This window comes from Triticum aestivum, chromosome 4A (assembly GCF_018294505.1).
Source record: "Triticum aestivum cultivar Chinese Spring chromosome 4A, IWGSC CS RefSeq v2.1, whole genome shotgun sequence".
Classification (NCBI taxonomy): domain Eukaryota; kingdom Viridiplantae; phylum Streptophyta; class Magnoliopsida; order Poales; family Poaceae; genus Triticum; species Triticum aestivum.
In genome coordinates, this window is record NC_057803.1 from 603,584,423 (window position 1) to 603,600,248 (window position 15,826).

A 15,826-nucleotide genomic window follows, 5' to 3' on the forward strand; every position below is an offset into this window, starting at 1 on the left:
GAAGGCTAGTCTTCGGACACCTTCTTTGGGGTTCCGGATAAATATCCGGTCCCAGCGATGCGCCACACTTCGGCTCCGCCCACTTGATATATTGACCCCTTCTGGGAACGGGGCACAAGGCAAAACATCTTCTTCCACAGAGTGAAATGAGCCTCACAGCCCAAAAACAGCTCGCAAAGGGCTACGAAGCCCGCAATATGCAATATGGAGGCAGGCGTAAGGCTGTGCAACTGGAGGCCATAGAACTCCAGGAGCCCCTGAAGAAATGGATGGATTGGAAATCTGAGCCCTCTTATCAAATGAGGGACAAGGCATACCCGCTCTCTCTTGGAGGGATTGGAAAGGCTCTCCGCTTGCTCTCCGCCATTATAGGTGGCGAGGCCGGCTCGAACCGGGACCATGTATGCTGGGGGGGGGGGGGGGGAAATCCCTTGGTCTGAAGCGTCACTAGTTTGCTGTGCGGGACAGAGCATCTCTCCCAATCTCCAGGCTTGGGGCTGGAGAAGCGAGAGGAGGAGCTGTGTCGACTGGCCATGATGGAATGGATCTCTGTCGGATGCGCTCCAATGAATGCTCGCTAAGGGAGAATGGTGTGATTTGGATCTGAACCCTCGTCTCTTTAATAGGCAGCTCATTTACATAGCAAGGGCGGTAAATGTAAAAATACCCTGGCTTTTCAGATTCGCTTGACACGTGGAAGGTGGCCATTACTGGGCGTGGAAGCCAAGGAGCGCAGCATTTACAAGAAGTCGGACACTATTTAACGGGTATACGGAATTTGGAGGAGAACCTGTCTTGCAATGTCGAAGACAATCTGCGTGCCGGACTCATCGTCATTGAAGCCTAGTTCGGGGGCTACTGAGGGATCCTGGATTAGGGGGTGTCCGGATAGCCGGACTATAACCTTTGGCCGGACTGTTGGACTATGAAGATATAAGATTGAAGACTTCGTTCCGTGTCCGGATGGGACTTTCCTTGGCGTGGAAGGCAACCTTGGCAATACGGATATGTAGATCTCCTTCTATTGTAACCGACTCTGTGTAACCCTAGCCCTCTTCGGTGTCTATATAAACCGGAGGGTTTTAGTCCGTAGAACGATAGACAATCATACCATAGGCTAGCTTTTAGGGTTTAGCCTCTCCGATCTCGTGGTAGATCTACTCTTGTACTACCCATATCATCAATATTAATCAAGCAAGAGTAGGGTTTTACCTCCATCGAGAGGGCCCGAACCTGGGTAAAAACATCGTGTCCCTTGTCTCCTGTTACCATCCGCCTAGACGCACAGTTCGGGACCCCCTACCCGAGATCCGCCGGTTTTGACACCGACAGGGACCTTAATTATTACTAGCAAAAACAGAGCTTAAATCTGAATCATCAAAGTACCGGACAGAGCCAATAAAACAGAGTGCATGTAGCAAGTAGTAGCGACTTCAGTTGAGACTCGAGAATACTTTTTCTAGGAGGAGTTTCGGTTTCAGCTTGAATAATCTTTTTCTAGAAGGCATCATGTCTCCTTTGTTTTGACACTCCAACCAAGCAATCCAGCCGCACAACATATCCTAGATCCACAAAAGGAAAGAACATGTGAATTTCAGAAGCAAGAAGCAGCTCGGGGTATATATGATTTTTGGTGCAGAAAGACAGGGAATTCGATGGTCAGAATATATGCTTGTTTATTTCAGCTTTGGACTGGATGAACTGAGACCCGAGTCCATGTTTTGTGACTACACGGTGTCTTCCCGTAAATCTAAGCTACACTCCTCTAAAAACAAACAAAAAACGCCTAAGAAAGCGAAGATTACCACATCAGTACGAGTTTTCACATGAGAGGCATGTTTTGGAATAGCAGAGGTCTTAAAGACTTGGCTAAATATAAACACGTCGGTGATTGTGTGAGAGAACATGAGCTGGATTTTGTGGCAATTTCTGATGCTGGTAAATGTGACTTCCGTGTGCACGTCCTCGACCACCTATCAAGTGGTTTCGACTACACATGGCATAGTATACCAGCACGTGGAAGGCCCAGAGGAATCCTACTTGGGATACATACCACCATCATGGACTTGTTAGCTTTTTCGACTGGTGAATTTTACATCAAATTCCACCTCCGAAGCAGAGTAATAATTTTACATGGAGTCTGGTCGCAATCTATGGGGCTGCCCAGGATGAGCATAAATCCGCCTTTCTACGGGAATTGGTGAATCTGGCTAAGGATAACCCACATCCAATCCTTAATGGATGGGACTTTAATATCCTTAGGTACCAGCAAGAAAAAATAATGATCTCGTTGACTCTCACTTTCCTTTCCTATTCAATGTTGTCATTGACAGCTTGAATCAAATATGTCAGGGCATCATTTCACTTGGGCCAATAAACGTCCGGTGCCAACATACGAGAAAATTGATAGGTTTCTCATGGATACCGACCGGGAGGGGGAAAAAAGCCCCTGGTAACCGTGCGGGCCCTAGAGCGTATTGAAATGGCTACACCGGGAAGGATTTGTAGACATAATCAAGAATGTATGGGAAAGGCCCGCCATTGGTTGTACACATATTCAGAGTTGGCTTGACATTCACTCTGTTGCCTATTGCTTCACTTCGCTCTAACCGAGTTGATGCAATCGGTGTCCCTACGGGTTCGAGAACTATGTAGACATGACCGAGACACGTCTCCGGTCAATAACCAATAGCGGAACCTGGATGCTCATATTGGCTCCCACATATTCTACGAAGATCTTTATCGGTCAAACCGCATAACAACATACGTTGTTCCCTTTGTCATCGGTATGTTACTTGCCCGAGATTCGATCGTCGGTATCTCAATACCTAGTTAAATCTCGTTACCGGCAAGTCTCTTTACTTGTTCCGTAATACATCATCCCGCAACTAACTCATTAGCCGCAATGCTTGCAAGGCTTATAGTGATGTGCATTACTGAGTGGCCCAGAGATACCTCTCCGACAATCGGAGTGACAAATCCTAATCTCGAAATACGCCAAACCAACGAGTACCTTCGGAGACACCAGTAGAGCACCTTTATAATCACCCAGTTACGTTGTCACATTTGGTAGCACACAAAGTGTTCCTCCGGTAAACGGGAGTTGCATAATCTCATAGTCATAGGAACATGTATAAGTCATGAAGAAAGCAATAGCAACATACTAAACGATCAAGTGCTAAGCTAACGGAATGGGTCAAGTCAATCACATCATTCTCCTAATGATGTGACCTTGTTAATCAAATGACAACTCATGTCTATGGCTAGGAAACATAACCATCTTTGATCAACGAGCTAGTCAAGTAGAGGCATACTAGTGACACTCTGTTTGTCTATGTACTCACACATGTATTATGTTTCCGGTTAATACAATTCGAGCATGAATAATAAACATTTATGATGAAATAAGGAAATAAATAATAACTTTATTATTGCCTCTAGGGCATATTTCCTTTAGTCTCCCACTTGCACTAGAGTCAATAATCTAGTTCACATCGCCATGTGATTTAACACCAATAATTCACATCACCATGTGATTAACACCCATAGTTCACATCGTCATGTGACCAACACCCAAAGTGTTTACTAGAGTCAATAATCTAGTTCACATCTCTATGTGATTAACACCCAGAGAGTACTAAGGTGTGATCATGTTTTGCTTGTGAGATAATTTTAGTCAACGGGTCTGTCACATTCAGATCCGTAAGTATTTTGCAAATTCTATGTATACAATGCTCTGCACGGAGCTACTCTAGCTAATAGCTCCCACTTTCAATATGTATCCAGATTGAGACTTAGAATCATCTGGATCAGTGTCAAAAACTTGCATCAACGTAACCCTTTACGATGAACCTTTTTTCACCTCCATAATCGAGAAATATATCCTTATTCCACTAAGGATAATTTTGACCGCTGTCCATTGATCTATTCCTAGATCACTATTGTACTCCCTTGCCAAAATCTGTGATATTGTATACAATAGATCTGGTACACAGCATGGCATACTTTGTAGAACCTATGGTTGAGGCATAGGGAATGACTTTCATTCTCTATCTATCTTCTGCCGTGGTCGGGCTTTGAGTCTTACTCTATTTCACACCTTGTAACACAGGCAAGAACTCTTTCTTTGACTGTTCCATTTTGAGCTACTTAAAAATCTTGTCAAGGTATGTACTCATTGAAAAAACTTATCAAGCGTCTTGATCTATCTCTATAGATCTTGATGCTCAATATGTAAGCAGCTTCACCGAGGTCTTTCTTTGAAAAACTCCTTTCAAACACTCCTTTTATGCTTTGCAAAATAATTATACATTATTTCCGATCAACAATATGTCATTCACATATAGTTATCAGAAATGCTGTAGTGCTCCCACTCACTTTCTTGTAAATACAGGCTTCACCACAAGTCTGTAGAAAACTATATGCTTTGATCAACTTATCAAAGCGTATATTCCAACTCCGAGATGCTTGCACCAACCCATAGATGGATCGCTGGAGCTTGCATATTTTGTTAGCACCTTTAGGATTGACAAAACCTTCTGGTTGCATCATATACATCTCTTCTTTAATAAATCCATTAAGGAATGCAGTTTTGATTCACTAGAAGAAATATGTCAACTTATGACCTTCTGTCAGTGACACTCGAAGAATTGGTCATAAATCTATGACCATTTTAGACCAATTGGTCAAAAGCTGTTCAGGGGGCTCCAAACCCTGAACCATCGCGACCATTTTGGTCAGAAAGGTCGTAATTTCCTTACACGAAATGGTCACAAAGCAAACAGTGCTAGTCCGCTGCCTTATTTCTAGCTGATCATGACCAATATAGATGGTCATAGCCTTGTAGATTGTGGTGGGTTGTGATGACTAGGCGCCATCTCATCAGTTTTGTCTATGTGTCATGTCCATGTGGCAGTTTTTGCCCTAGGTTGTGAAGCAACCTATATTTCTATCATTCCCAAAATTCCCAAAAAAATCTCATAAATTCTTTGGGTCATATCTTCATCAAATATGTAAAAATCCCTCCTTGCCTAGTTCAAAACTAATTCAACAATATTCATTTTCCTATTATGTTCACAACAACACTTTATGAAGGAAGTGCTATTTATATATTCTTGATTGCCCTAGGAATTTTTGGGCACTCTTTCCTATCCAAATCATTACCGCATGACAAAATTCAGCCCCATTTGCCTAGCAAATCTTCCCCGGCAAATTTCCAAAGTTTTTGTCCACCTAGAAGCATTGTGAAGGAAGTACCTTCTTTATATCTCTAAATGACATGAAATTTATACAGTTCCTTCATATGCCCAAATTATCACCCTCATCCAAATTGCAGCTTAGTCAAATCATCTATGTGAGCCCAGGTTCAATTTATATTTTATGGCCAAATTGGCACGTTGCAAAGCAAGTGTTATATAGACCCCTCCTATTACCCTCAAACTTTTCGGGCACTCTTCCATACCCAAATAATTGCCACATGATAATATTCAGCTCAATTTTCCTAGTAAATCTTTCTCGGGAAATTTCCAAAGTTTCTACCTCCAAAGAAGCTTTGTGAAGTAAGTACTAGCTAGGCTTACCCAAATGATCTGAAATTTACCAGCGCATGACCATACCTAAGTAACTTACCTACACTAACTTTGAGCTCATTTCATTCATCCAATCTCTCTCACTAGTTTTCCCAAGTTTCTGTCCATAGAAGAGCATTGTGAAGGAAGTACCACTTTGGCATGTCCAAATTGTATCCATTTTCTACAGTGCTTTCCTATGCCCAAATAACCATCCTCCACCAAATGCCAGCTCAATCCATTCATTATTTTGAGCCCAGCTTCAACATTCATATTTTTGTCCAGCGTGGTACTTTGCAAAGCAAGTACCACCTAGGATCCTCCTTTTCATCTAAAGATTTGTGGAGACATTCTCCTTAGTAGATGATCATCGTCAGCCAAAACTCACGCCCATTGGCCATGTGCATTTCCCGTACCGCTAATCAAACACTTGGCTGCTTATTCATGTTTGAGCATCGACCGGTCTCCTCGTGAGAATCTTATGTTGTGATTTTCTTCCTAGCACCTACCTGGGGAGTGCCCAACCCACTAGACATGCCTACGCCGCCCAGAACACATGGCAACGCCACAGTCACGCGGTGACCACGCGGCAGGCATGCGACCTTACGCGCTCTAGAGTTGGGGCCCTCGGCCACCGTCCAAACCTCGATGTCTCTCCATCAAACCATGTATTTCTGATTAAATATATACTTATTTACCTAGAAATGATTTTTGAAAAAAATAAAGAGCAAACTATGACGCAGCTGCAGTTCAAATTTGACCCGCTTCCAACTGAATCGACGGGAATTTGTCTTTTTCACCAGAGGTGGATCAAAAATTTTGACACCCAACAATTTTGTCAATTGTGCATTAAATATGGCCTAGTATTTTAGAAAATTGATTTGGTCCAATTTTGCAACAAATATATGGTAGGTCTTTCACAAAAAAAGCTCATTTCAGGCACTCGGAAAATGGAAAATGGTTTTTTCGTCCAAAGAAAATGAAAACTTCCTTAGGCAACATTGTTTGCCATTCCAATATGCACCCTTGTGCACAATAGGAGATCATTTGAACAAACTATGCCATGAATGTGGGCATAGGATTGATCATTTGGCTTGAAAGCCATGAATCTTCACGCATGATAGCTCATTTCTGATAACACTTTTTTAAAAGAATTGCCGTATTACAAGTTTATTATTTTTCCTGGTAACTTGGTCATATATAATGACACAATGCGAAGGTTTTCCAATTTTTTGATTTTTTTTTGAATTTTTTATGCCCGTTTCAAAATGCGGTCAAAACGGCGGGAATGACCGTTCCTAGCTAGTGGTTGAATCTTGGAATTTTTGTGGTGTTTCTCTGATTAAATAGATACTTATGTACCTAGAAATGATTTTTGGAAAAAATAAAGAGCAAACTACAAGGCAGCTACAGTTCAAATATGACCCACTTCTAGCTGAATCGACAGAAGTTTGTCTTTTTCACCAGAGGTGGATCAAAACTTTTGACACCCAACCATTTGGTCAATTGTGCATGAAATATGTCCTAGTATTTTATAAAATTGATTTGGTCCAATTTTGCAACAATTATTTGGGAGGTCCTTCACAAAAAACCCTCCTTTTGGGCACTCGAAAAATGGAAAATGGTTTTTTCGTCCAAAGAAAATGAAAACTTCCTTAGGCAACATTGTTTGCCATTCCAATATGCACCCTTGTGCACAATAGGAGATCATTTTTTGAATTTTTCATGTGAAAAAGTAGAAAAAAAGAATGCTCAAGGATTCTTTTTTGAAACATAAATTGTCTTTTTGATGAGAGGTGAATCAAAAGCATTTTACATTTTAAGATTTGGTCAATTGTACATAAAATGTTGTCTTATAGTTTTGGAAAATGGTGTGGTGCCATTTTGAAAGAAATATTTGGTAGATTCTTCACAAAAAAAGAATTTTGTCACTCCGAAAATAGAAAATGATTTTTTCCCCTAAAAACTCATTTCTCATAACACTTTTTAAAGATATTTGTCTTATTCCAATTCCAAGTTTGTTAGTTTTCCTAAAAAAACTAGGTCACATTTGCTGACACAATGAGAATGTTTTTATTTTTTTGAATTCTCATATCATAAAACTGTTTATATGATTCAACATCTTATTTTTAATTGATTAAGACCAATTTAGATGGTCATAACGTGTACTGGGCTCTGATTGGTCCATGAGCATGTCACGCGGATCGTGGCTTCAGCGCCGTCGGATGCTCCTCTCCAGATCCAGATCCGAAGGCAGCCCTTTCTCCCTCACCCCCTCTTTATCTGAAAAAAGGAAACTCCCTCCCGCACGCGAACCCTAGCGTCGTCTCCCTCTCCAGATCCAGATCCGCCACCCCTCTCCCTCTCCCCTCGCCGCCTCGCCTCCCCTCTCCCTCTCCCCTCGTCGCCTCGCCTCCCCTCGCCGCCACATCGCCCATCGCCTCCTGCACCCCCACCCCCCGCCCGACCTTCTCCCCCCTCCCCTCCCCTCCCGTGTCCCCATCCCGTCGAAACCCTAAGCGGCGGCAGCCGCCATGGTGAAGGGACGCACGGGGCAGCGCGTCAGGCTCTATGTCCAGGGCACCATCCTCGGCTTCAAGAGGTGAGCAGCCCCGTTCTTGGCCATGCTCTCGCCGGATCTGGCGATTCATTTCATGGTGAGATTGGGCAGCGCGCTGATGGCGATGTGGGGGTTGATCTGCAGGTCGAAGTTGAACCGGTACGAGAGCACATCGCTGGTGCAGGTCGAGGGGGTGAACACCAAGGAGGACGTGGCGTGGTATAGTGTCGCCGCGACGGAAGAAGCCTCCTCCGCTCTGCTCTGCTCGCCGGTACGGGCTCCCCCCAACCCCTTCCTCCCGCCCTGGTCGGCCGATCGAGGTTCCGATCGGATCCCCTCTCGCGCTTCAGGGAGACGGCGCGAGAAGCTCTTCGGTCAAGCTTAGCTGTCAAGGATTGATTTATGGATGATTCCTTTGGGAACCTTGTTTAAGTTACAGTCTTGACATAGTAGCTCTTACTCTACCTATGTGGCAATCATATTGTGTTTGAATGTAGCATAGTATCTGATTATGGTGTTTTTTAGGTATTTATCTTCAGAAAAGGGATGTGTACAGTATTAGTATTTCCAGGAATCTGATTATGACACCCTGCTATCATGCCCCCCTAAAACACATGAATTTGTTTTACCTTTCCCCCTTCGTGGTTACTGGTTTTGGACTTAAGGACACACATGCGTTAGTCGTTAGTATTCACGTTTTATTTCTTTTTGCAGGATAGTTAGTATTCACTTTGCTGTTCTGCTTTATACCTGTGGTTAGTCTACTTACTGTTTCTGGACTTGAGGGCACACTTGTGTTGTGTGGTGGTATTTTACTTTTCTGTTTGGTTTTATACCTGTCCATGGTGTATATATGAATGTCCTGAAATCAAATAACCTTCATAGGATAGGAAATTGGTAGTTTAGCTCATATAGATGATCTTATAGTGAACAGCTTCAGTTGTTTGATGCATGTTGCTGCCGTTTATCGCTGCATCTATGTTCATTCAGTATTAGTAGCTCCTTGGATCTGTGCCCATGCATTGTATGCTCTTCTTTCCATATATGTACTGCATTTCTATATGGCAATGAGCTTACCCTCTGCTGTCCTGTTTCCATGGCGCGCGCAAACTGTGCAGTGCTGCTGTGGCTCCTGGTGGCGGTGAGCGTGAAGCTGGGGCGGCGCCACATCGCCCACAACGCGGTGGAGCTGATGGAGAGGCGTCTGGCCAAGGACGACTTCCCCGAGTACTACGACGGCAAGACGGGGCGGTACATCGGGAAGCAGTCGCGCAAGTTCCAGACGTGGTTGGTGGCGGGCTACCTGGTGGCCAAGATGCTCCTGGACGACCCCTCCAACCTCCGCGCCGTCTCCCTGGAGGACGACGGCCACACCCGAGCAGCATCTAAAGTTAGCATCTGCTGCACTATCGCTGATGATGTTTGTTTAAGGCTGTTGCTTTGCTCTGTGTGATTTTACTCTAGCATGTGTGTTGCATTTTGTCCTGCGCCTTCAGAATGACTAGGATTTATGTTATAGAATTCCAAGTGTAGTCGCAATATATAACATGCCTAAAGTATATGGACTTGTGCAGTGTGTCCATCGAGAGTAGATAGACTATTTCTTTCATGATTCATCTATATATGCTGCTCTTATATGCAAGTACCGGCCGAGTACGGATGTGGTACTAGTAGCGACACTGTGCCCGCAATCAATGCACGCTTTCCATCATGTTTGGTCATTGGTTGTTCGATCGGTGACTTGGTTTACTTCTTATGTATTACTCCTGTTATACTAGATAGGAAGCTATTCACTTATTTATTTTTACAGGAAGCTAACTTGTTCATGCGAATAGACACGCATTGGCATCATACATGGCTTGACTTCGTTCCTTATCAAATGAACCAAACATGATTCAGTTTCAGAAACTCGACTCAACATATCAGCAGGAACAGTACAACATTTCCAAAGTATCCCCCCAGTTTTTGGGTCAATAGTGGAGTAGGAGTAGGAGTAGCCCACGCTAGCGGTGTTCACGTAGCATTTCTTACATTTTTATCAAATTTGCATCACATATTTGTTATATATATCAGAATGATTAAGAATCCTAATATTTGACTGTTTTCAGTCATCTTGCAGTTTCTGGGATGATCGGGAGCAAGAAGTGCTTTGGCTGTTCGGCAACTCCGAGTGACCACGGTACAGGGCAGGTGCCATGGCGGCAGGTACTTGTGTGGTGAGAAGCAACCTCCGGCTGATCATCAGGAAAGGCAGCAAGCATGAGTATTAGTATTTCTGTGACGCTGATGCTCATTGTTGTTGTTGCCCGTTTTAGCTGAAACCCACAAATACAGTTAGAATTTGCCTTGAGATATCTATGTGTGAGTGTCAATACAACTTCTTCAAGGGAATTATCCGGGCCTAACTTATGTGGATGTAGATGCATATTACTACTACTCAATAACCTTCATCTAGTCACCGTTACTGTATGATTAATTCAGAACTAGGATTTTGTTTAAGTAGCTACTGAATCTGCTTTCTTGGTTATGGCAGACATACATGTCTTACAAATTCGTTATTCTTGTTTGAAGCTGAGCTAGGCTACTGCAGTTCCAGCAAAAAACAGGGGAGCCGCTCTTTTTGTTCTTCACTGATAAATTCTTGTTTGAATGCATATCCTGGGGGTGGTGAAGCTGGGAGCCTTTCCTCCCCATAAAAATACTTTGCTCTTCATCATGAGCAATGCCCTTATATAATTAGCTGCTAGGAGTGTTTATATACTTGATCACCACACCTCTACCATTCTAGTTACTTTTGCTTTCTTCTCTGTAGTTGTCCAGGGCATAACAGTTTTATGTGTGGCTTGTTATTTTGTTACCAGCCTACTTTCTTGTGCTCCTGGTCGAGTCTTGTGGAGAAGTAGGGCGAATCGGGCATCATCTCACTTGTGCCTCTGTGGTAAGAATAGAACACCACTCACGCTTGATGTGCATGTATTAGTACAACAAAGCATTCTTACATGGTGATTGTTAGCGAGACAACAATTATCTTGCAACATAGCTTGCCAAATTGCTTGCTTGCTTACTATATAACCTATACTGCTAAACATGTTATCATACTCCATGATGTTGTATCATTTGCAAATACTCCTGGACATCAGCTCCCATTAGCTATAATCTGTACCTCTAAAAGAGGAGTATAAACTGGACTAATCTGTACTCTATTATGCTTGAGACTTGATCCAAGCCGTATTAATTGTTGCCAGTGATGTTATTATCTACTCTAGTGGCTGATGAATCTGTACCTGCCATACCATGTGGAATGACTAATGAATCTGTACCCGAATACCATGTGTAATGATTGATATTTTTGCATCATTTAAACATTTTTTTCTGCTATATAGTTTCTCACTCATGATTGATCTACTGCAGGTGAATGAGGTTTTCAAATGTTGGAAGGAGGAGGACAATAGGAACTTCTGTTATGTCTTAGCATCTAAATTTTTGTTTTAATTTTCTTTGTTGTAGAATAGTTTTGTTTGGCAGTTACTGTTTCTGGGATGTAAAGATATCTTAGATATGTATTGCTGGAATGAATGGTTGTAATATAATAACACTGCATGTTGCCCAAGATAGCTTGTGGTGTGATGTGTGGTAATGTCAATGGCATAATAACTTTTTTTGGATTGGATCAATTTTTTCGGAACTGGGCTACGCCCGAGTTATATTGGACAATTATTTTTGAGGGAAAATAATGAGAGGCCCAGCAAAGAAATGGCCCAGAAAAATACATGATCAAAAAGAAAATATGTTGTTAAAAGGGCCACACAAAGAAACCAATAAGGCTGAATTGTTGGGCCAGGCCCATGTAGCTAGAGAAAATTAATAAAGAAAATATACAGTAAAAAGGTCGAATTGTTGGGCTAGGCCCATGTAGAAAACCGAATTGGACCGGGCTGAATCTTGTGCCACATCAGCTTGCCACGCTGGATGCCTACGTGGCCTGGGGAGGTTGCTAGTGACCAGAACGCCACAGTAGGAATATTTTGGTCGTAAACGTCTTCGACCATTCCAGAAGAAAGGTCGCTATAGTTAGTTTATGACCGCCAGCTTTTGACCTTCTGTTTTTGGTCACAAAAAGGTCACAAATGGAAATTTGTGACCTTTCAGAGACCAATAGTGGTGGTCACAAGTTGACATATTTCTTGTGGTGATTATCCATTTGCTAGATTTCATAAAATGCGGCAATTGCTAACATGATTGGGACATACTTAAGCATAGATACGAGTGAGAAACTCTCATCGTAGTCAACACCTTGAACTTGTCGAAAACCTTTTGAGACAATTCTAGCTTTGTAGATAGTAACACTACTATCAGCGTCCGTCTTCCTCTTGAAAATCCATTTAATCTCAATGGCTCGCCGATCATTGGGCAAGTCAATCAAAGTCCATACTTTGTTCTCATACATGGATCCCATCTCATATTTCATGGCCTCAAACCATTTCGCGGAATCTGGGCTCATCATCGCTTCCTCATAGTTTGTAGGTTCATCATGGTCAAGCAACATGACCTCCAGAATAGGATTACTGTACCACTCTGGTGCGGATCTCACTTTCATTGACCTACGAGGTTCGGTAGTAACTTGATCTGAAGTTACATGATCATCATCATTAGCTTCCTCACTAATTGGTGTAGGAGTCAATGGAATAGATTTCTATGATGAACTACTTTCCAATAAGGGAGCAGGTACAGTTACCTCATCAAGTTCTACTTTCCTCCCACTCACTTCTTTAGAAGGAAACTCCTTCTCTAGAAAGGATCCATTCTTAGCAACGCATATCTTGCCTTCGGATATGTGATAGAAGGTGTACCCAACAGTAACTTTCAGGTATCCTATGAAGACGCATTTCTCCGATTTGAGTTCAAGCTTATCATGTTGAAACTTTTTCACATAAGCATCGCAACCCCAAACTTTAAGAAATGACAACTTTGGTTTCTTGCCAAACCACAGTTCATAAGGTGTCATCTCAACGGATTTAGATGGTGCCCTTTTTAACGTGAATGCAGCTCTCTCTAATGCATAACCCCAAAACGATAGTGGTAGATTGGTAAGAAACATCATAGATCGCACCATATCTAATAAAGTACGGTTATGACGTCCGGACACACCATTATGCTGTGGTGTTCCAGGTGGCGTGAGTTGCGAAACTATTCCGTATTGTTTCAAATGAAGACCAAACTCGTAACTCAAATATTCTACTCGACGATCAGATCGTAGAAACTTTATTTTCTTGTTACGATGATTTTCTACTTCACTCTGAAATTATATGAACTTTTCAAATGTTTTAGACATTATGTTTCATCAAGTAGATATACCCATATCTGCTCAAATCATCTGTGAAGGTCTGAAAATAACGATACCTGCCGCGAGCCTCAATATTCATTGGACCACATACATCAGTATGTATGATTTCCAACAAATCTGTTGTTCGCTCCATTGTTCCAGAGAACGGCTTTTTAGTCATCTTGCCCAAGAGGCATGGTTCGCAAGCATCCAGTGATTCCGAAAGCCCATCAGCATGGAGTTTCTTCATGCACTTTACACCAATATGACCTAAATGATAGTGCCACAAATAAGTTTCACTATCATTGTTAACTTTGCATCTTTTGGCTTCAATATTATGAATATGTGTATCACTACGATCGAGATCCAACGAACCATTTTCATTGGGTGTGTAACCATATAAGGTTTTATTCATGTAAACAAAACAACAACTATTCTCTAACTTAAACGAATAACTGTATTGCAATAAACATGATCAAATCATATTCATGCTCAACGCAAACACCAAATAACACTTATTTAGGTTCAACACTAATCCCGAAAGTATAGGGAGTGTGCGATCATGATCATATCAATCTTGGAACTACTTCCAACACACATCGTCACTTCACCCTTAACTAGTTTCTGTTCATTCTGCAACTTCCGTTTCGAGTTACTACTCTTAGCAACTGAACCAGTATCAAATACCGAGGGGTTGCTACGAACACTAGTAAAATACACATCAATAATCTTTATATCAATATACCTTTGTTCACTTTGCCATCCTTCTTATCCGCCAAATACTTGGGGTAGTTACGCTTCCAGTGACCAGTTCCTTTGCAGCAGAAGCACTTAGTCTCAGGCTTAGGTCCAGACTTGGGCTTCTTCACTTGAGCAACAACTTGCTTGCCGTTCTTCTTGAAGTTCCCCTTCTTCCCTTTGCCCCTTTTCTTCAAACTAGTGGTCTTGTCAACCATCAACACTTGATGTTTTTTCTTGATTTCTACCTTCGCCGATTTTAGCATGGCGAAGAGCTTGGGAATTGTTTTCGTCATCCCTTGCATACTATAGTTCATCACGAAGTTCTACTAACTTGGTGATGGTGACTAGAGAATTTTGTCAATCACTATTTTATCTGGAAGATTAACTCCCACTTGATTCAAGCGATTGTAGAACCCAGATAATCTGAGCACATGCTCACTGCTTGAGCTATTCTCCTCCATCTTTAATCTATAGAACTTGTTGGAGACTTCATATCTCTCAACTCGGGTATTTGCTTGAAATATTAACTTCAACTCCTGGAACATCTCATGGTCCATGACGTTCGAAACATCTTTGAAGTCCCGATTCTAAGCTGTTAAGCATGGTGCACTAAACTATCAAGTAGTCATCATATTGCGCTAGCCAAACGTTCATAACGTCTGAATTTGCTCCTGCAATAGGTCTGTCACCTAGAGGTGCATCAAGGACATAATTCTTCTATGCAGCAATGAGGATAATCCTCAGATCACGGATCCAATCCGCATCATTGCTACTAACATCTTTCAACATAGTTTTTCTCTAGGAACATATCAAAATAAACATATGGAAGCAACAACGCGAGCTATTGATCTACAACATAATTTGCAAAATACTATCAGGACTAAGTTCATGATAAATTTAAGTTCTATTTAATCATATTACTTAAGAACTCCCACTTAGATAGACATCCCTCTAATCCTCTAAGTGATCACGTGATCCAAATCAACTAAACCATGTCCGATCATCATGTGAGATGGAGTAGTTTCAATGGCGAACATCACTATGTTGATCATATCTACTATATGATTCACGCTCGACATTTTGGTCTCCGTGTTCCGAGGCCATATCTGTTATATGCTAGGCTCGTCAAGTTTAACCTGAGTAATCCGCGAGTGCAACTGTTTTGCACCCGTTGTATTTGAACATAGAGCCTATCGCACCCGATCATCACGTGGTGTCTCAGCACAAAGAACTTTTGCAACGGTGCATACTCAGGGAGAACACTTATACTTTGATAATTTAGAGAGGGATCATTTTATAATGCTACCGTCAATCAAAGCAAGATAAGACACATAAAAGATAAACATCACATGCAATCAATATAAGTGATATGATATGGCCATCATCATCTTGTGCTCGTGATCTCCATCTCCGAAGCACCGTCATGATCACCATCATCACCGGCGCGACACCTTGATCTCCATCATAGCATCGTTGTCCTGTCGCCAATCTTATGCTTCTACGACTATCGCTATAGCTTAGTGATAAAGTAAAGCATTACAGGGCGATTGCATTGCATACAATAAAGCGACAACCATATGGCTCCTGCCAGTTGCCGATAACTCGGTTACAAAACATGATCATCTCATACAATAA

At 42.1% G+C, this 15,826-nt stretch overlaps 1 protein-coding gene across 1 annotated transcript; it reads left to right on the forward strand.

Moving 5' to 3' along the window:
• The first annotated feature begins 9,223 nt into the window (after positions 1-9,223).
• LOC123084034 (probable alkaline/neutral invertase D) lies at positions 9,224-9,602 on the forward strand. Its single transcript, XM_044505844.1, has one exon. The coding sequence runs from the start codon at positions 9,224-9,226 to the stop codon at positions 9,578-9,580; it is 357 nt and encodes a 118-aa protein (XP_044361779.1). The 3' UTR covers positions 9,581-9,602.
• Positions 9,603-15,826: the final 6,224 nt, after the last annotated feature.